This window comes from Perkinsus marinus, assembly GCF_000006405.1.
Source record: "Perkinsus marinus ATCC 50983 genomic scaffold scf_1104296948850, whole genome shotgun sequence".
NCBI lineage: Eukaryota > Perkinsozoa > Perkinsida > Perkinsidae > Perkinsus > Perkinsus marinus.
In genome coordinates, this window is record NW_003210038.1 from 1 (window position 1) to 4,741 (window position 4,741).

The 4,741-nt window shown below is 46.7% G+C and overlaps 1 protein-coding gene across 2 annotated transcripts; it reads left to right on the top strand.

The window, feature by feature from the left end:
* Positions 1-1,634: 1,634 nt before the first annotated feature.
* Positions 1,635-3,291, top strand: Pmar_PMAR014310 (thiolproteinase SmTP1, putative). Of its 2 annotated transcripts, XM_002778504.1 has the most exons (10): positions 1,635-1,751; positions 1,799-1,887; positions 1,938-2,057; positions 2,105-2,248; positions 2,293-2,386; positions 2,431-2,566; positions 2,613-2,757; positions 2,810-2,873; positions 2,926-3,008; positions 3,070-3,291. In XM_002778504.1, exons 1-10 carry the CDS (start codon positions 1,657-1,659, stop codon positions 3,114-3,116), a joined length of 1,017 nt encoding a protein of 338 aa, XP_002778550.1. In that variant the 5' UTR covers positions 1,635-1,656; the 3' UTR covers positions 3,117-3,291. The 2 variants fall into 2 exon arrangements, with proteins under 2 accessions (XP_002778550.1, XP_002778551.1); XM_002778505.1 differs by having other exon boundaries at positions 2,810-3,008.
* The last annotated feature ends 1,450 nt before the right edge of the window (positions 3,292-4,741 follow it).

Consider the following 4,741-nt stretch of genomic DNA (forward strand, 5'->3'; position numbering starts at 1 on the left):
TTCCATATCTACAGTCTTACGAGAAGGAAGCATAGAGCATTCACGACTGCTAACATCAGTGCTGGAATTTATGTTCGCTTTCCTCAGCTGAGCTCAGGTGTTTCCTTACTTACTGTGGAAGTTTATATACAAATTCGGGTAGAGGTGCACACAAACCAACAAGAGTTTCCCGAGAATTCTCATATTGTCCCCACCAGCAACATATCGTTGACCATATGCGTATCTTCCCACACCGTAAAATTCTCATTCACTTCCAAATCCAAACCGTGCTCTACCACTCCTCGTCCAATTCAACTTGAATATAGAACTCCTTCGATTCAGCAACCCTCATCACCTCGTGAATATCTCTTGCTTAGCGTCCTCTGCTGGTGGCCAAGTGACTTCCGCGCAAAGTCCCGTCTCGGACGAGGAAGGGTCGATATCTTCGATGTTTTTGCGGTCAGTGAGTGTACAATCATATGCCGGGTCTGAGGAACGAACCCACGACCTCGTCCAATCAATCCCAGCGCAGCGCGACATCTCGAGTCCCGTGACGGGACTCGCAAGACTTTCTGATTGGATCGCAACCATCACAGTGGGTATACTTTCTCAGCTTCGCATTTCTTCGCGCACACGTGTGGTCGGAATGAGCCATATTTCGCCACACATTTTGTTACAAAATTGCTCGTAAAGCGTGATTGCTAGTATACAAGTTGTCATGTTCTGGCAACTTGGGGGAGTGTGCTGATATGGGAACATATTACGTTAACTGTTCTCAGTTGAGACTGTTACGGTGTGCAGTACATCACATCTGTGTTTTCGTTGTCCCCATTTGTATCAGCTAAGATATTAGCTAAGCTATACCATCTCATTCGTTACTGTGTTTTGGCATTCCCAACAAGGCCGTACTGAGTTGCATAACATCGGAACATTGTATGTCTCCCTGCTGCATGGGCATCTTCGTGATATATTCATTAGGGTTACTGAGCCGGAAATAGCAGGAACAATCAAGCACATTATGGGATCACGGAATGGCGCATTAAGGGGACTTCAGCACAAAGTTGTGATTCTACGCTCTAACCGAATCGGATGCAGTATTAGATGCACTGATCAGTAATGTGAACAACATTAGAGATTGGGGATCCTTGGAGGGTCCTCCGTTGGCTCCACTTATCTTTACCTGGCGTAAGCCTAGCATGATGACACCCTAGAATCAATGGGCGTGCATGCACCCCGTCAGCAACGTGCTACGTGCCACATGCTCACTGGCTAAGCGCACAAAGTAAAAATAAACCTGACCATTGATATTTGAACATTCATTGGCTATATAATCCAACAAGTCAGGGTCTGATCGACCTATGTGGTATTGTCTTCCAGTTATAGCCTGCCATTCAAGTTTCTTTGTGCTTATAGTAGCGGTACCAATATCTCGGTTTCGACTTGTGCGTGAGTCATCAAATTAACGTTGAATGATTCAACGTGAACTCCGCGACAGGGAAAGTTTCAAGGTAGTTAGTATATGAAATTCTGTATTTCCAAGTTTCCTTATTCCATAATTGCAATGAATGAACAACCATGAGTGCCATCAGCTTATATGTTCGATGTGAGGTGTATATGTAATGTATTGAATCAATATGGGTTTATTCACTGTATTATCCAGGCTTTCTTGTGTGACTAATGCTCACTCCTATCCTACTATCTTCTATTCTAGGTGTTTTCAGTGAACAAACGCCTCTTGAAGTACAGAACTTATTCGAAGCGTACAAGGATGAGTAATGCGCAATGTTCCTGGTAGCTATTGGGCGCAGCTTTGTTGCAGATACGATCACGACTTTGGCGAAGAGGATGCCAATAGACTTGCCATCTTTCACGACAACCTCAAGTTCATAGATGAAGTAAATTCGAGGAGTAAGATGTAATTATCTGCAGTACTGCCTGGTCATGGTTGTGGTTCTCAGACCTTTCCTACAAGCTGGGTATCACTCCTTTCACTCATCTTACAAACGATGAATTCAGAGAGTTCGTCACAAGAGGATACTCCCTTGGTGACTGGCAGCAAACGATGTTGCGAGGAATCGGTAGGCGCTCGAAAGAAAACGAAATACCTGACGCAGCCACGTGTCAGACTCCGAGGCCCAAACATTCGGATTTGAGGGCTCGGTCGATGATGACCTGCCGATGAGGGTCGACTATGTCGAAAAAGGTTGGGTTACTGATGTGAAGTTCCAAGGGACTGTATGCGGCAGCTGCTGGGCTTTTGGCGTTGCTGGTGAGATCCTCATCGTTGCTACTCAAGTAAAGGTGCCTTACCAGGTGCATTGGAAGGCCTCCACAAGAATGTTACTGGTCAGCTTGTCTCTCTCTCGGAGCAGGAACTTATCGACTGCAGTAGAGCCTACGGCAATAAGTATTGCATTTCATAGTTGGCATGGACCCACCGATTCTTGTCAGTGGATGCAATGGTACACGTCATTTGAACGATTCCTACGAGTATGTTGCGGATCATGGTTTGGAAACTGAAAGAGCTTATAAGTATGTAGGAAAAGATGGTCAGTGTCGCCGCGATGTTTGTGAATACGCCATCAAGGTGAGTATAGGTCCGTAGGTAACAACAAATCACCAACTATTTCCAGGCTGGAACCATAAGTCATGTAAATGTGAAAAGCAATTCCTCATCTTCGATGCTCGCAGCCGTTGCCTTTGGTGGGCCTGTCAGTGCAGTCTCCTGTGCGTGGGCTGGGGTCTTCCAAAACTACAAAAGTGGAATCATCAAAGGAGGTATGACCAGTCATGAAGTAGCTGCTGTAACGCAACAGCAATCCTTTTTCAGGTGAATGTGGTAACTTGCCATCTCATGTTGTCCTTGTAGTTGGTTATGACAGAGGCCATGATCCGTGAAACCAGGGCGTAACGCTGGCCGCACGGCTCGACTGTTGTTCACCTTAGATATTATCGTATAAAGAATAGTTGGGGTGTCCAATGGGGGGAGCATGGCTATGCAAGACTTGCTATTGACGATACGGATTATGGTGGGTTCAACTCTCTTTCAATGTTTTCTTTCAATCTGTGGTGACATATATGTAACCTCAGGTGTATGTGGTATACTTTACGAGCCCGTTTATCCTATCAGTAAATAATAACCGCCCATTGAGTGATGTACTTCGCCATATAATATGGCCCATATTCTTTGTAACTCTGCTTTCCTGATGTGAAAGAATACTCCTCCCAAATCTCGCATATATGACCGTCCTTTCCGTCCTTTTTGTCCTTTGCAGACATGTTGAGATCCCAATCTTACTCAACAGCGGCCTGCTTTTGTTTAAAGAGTTGTCGAAGTCTTCGAAGATGCGTAACGCAACGCGCCAAAACTTTTGGCGCGGTGCAGGAACTTTTGGCGCCACATAATAAAAAAAAGGTTACTCACACGCAAGCACAGCGATGTCAGAGACATTTGCACGTAGGCGCATCGGAATCGGAGACTCATATATCATACAGCCATAGTGAAGCTTCCTACACCACTGCAGAAGGCGGTGCTTCCCAAACATTGCATCGAAAAACTACCTCGTCCAAGTGCGCAGTGTCCTCCACTGACCGCCTGGCAGACAATCTCGACCGTTAACGACGTCGCTACTGCCGCGCCGAATGAAGGCCACACTGCTCAACCAAATGCCATAGGTCATTCTATCATTGCCTTTCGCCTCTTCGTCTCCTCTCGTATTGAGCGACTGAGGCGATTGTAACTCAGGGGCGATTGCCTCGCCTTTTTCGAGACGGTGCACAATGGTTCGAGAGGTTCGGGAGGGACATAGGCTTCTATCGCTGAAAGCCATTAATCAGCTCTGGGGGTTTCCCGATGGGAACTTCCCATCGGGAAACCCATTGGGAAGAGAGAACAAGCGCCATTCTACTCGTCAAGATCTAAGCCTGAGATATTACGGTTTCTTTGTCAAAAGCGGTTGCTGGTACAGACTGACTCGTGCATGGTGTGAACACTCATCACCGATAGTGCAACTTAACGGTTTTTCTATCGAAAACTACTTGGGGAAAGGTCAGATCTGCCATAGTCGTGCCATTTCGACGGCTAGATGGTATCTTGCGCATGTTATGGGCGATAGCCAGGGCATGTAGTGAACAGCCTTCGAGAGAGCATGTAGTGAACAGCCTTCGAGAGAGCGTCTCAACCGAAGTCACTGACCCATCCTCCCCATTTTGTTCATGACAGAAGATTTTACGATTTTTGTATCAAAAGTATCCGTGGGGACAGATTGGAGTGACTGGAATCCATCAGGGCCCCAACTGCAAGTGTCCCGGAAATGAGCCAAACTCCTTGCAAGAACGCTCCTCGTGATGTGCAAGCCGCCAACGAGACACCACCCGTGCCAGAAGTCTACGATTGGAGCACGTGGGATTGGTACGCGACGGACGATTATGGTCCGGAATACCGGAGTTTTTCCCCCGTGTCGGCATCTTCTCCGGCGAGAAAGGAGAGGCTGAAGGATAATTCAATAGGCAAAGTCGGGGAGGATGCAGTAGATGGGACTAGCTACTGTGGCACATCTTGACCAGCTCAGAACGACTCGTTCTGAACGAGGCCTGTGATATTCCAAGGTGTTTTTCAACACCATTTTAGGCTTACCACATCCCCGACAACTACAAGTACTGTAGTACAGTACAGAGCCTGTACTACAGACTGTACTGTAAAGTGACTATACCAGCGAATTCCCGTCTTGTCATGTTTTTCGACATGGTTCTGCAATGCTGT

Coding starts and splice junctions, on each gene's coding strand:
- Pmar_PMAR014310 (XM_002778504.1), top strand. CDS start 1,657: ATGCTCACTCCTATCCTACTATCTTCTATTCTAGGTGTTTTCAGTGAA. Junction 1,752..1,798: donor TTCGAAGCGTACAAGGATGA/GTAATGCGCAAT, acceptor GCTTTGTTGCAG/ATACGATCACGACTTTGGCG. Junction 2,874..2,925: donor TATGACAGAGGCCATGATCC/GTGAAACCAGGG, acceptor TGTTCACCTTAG/ATATTATCGTATAAAGAATA.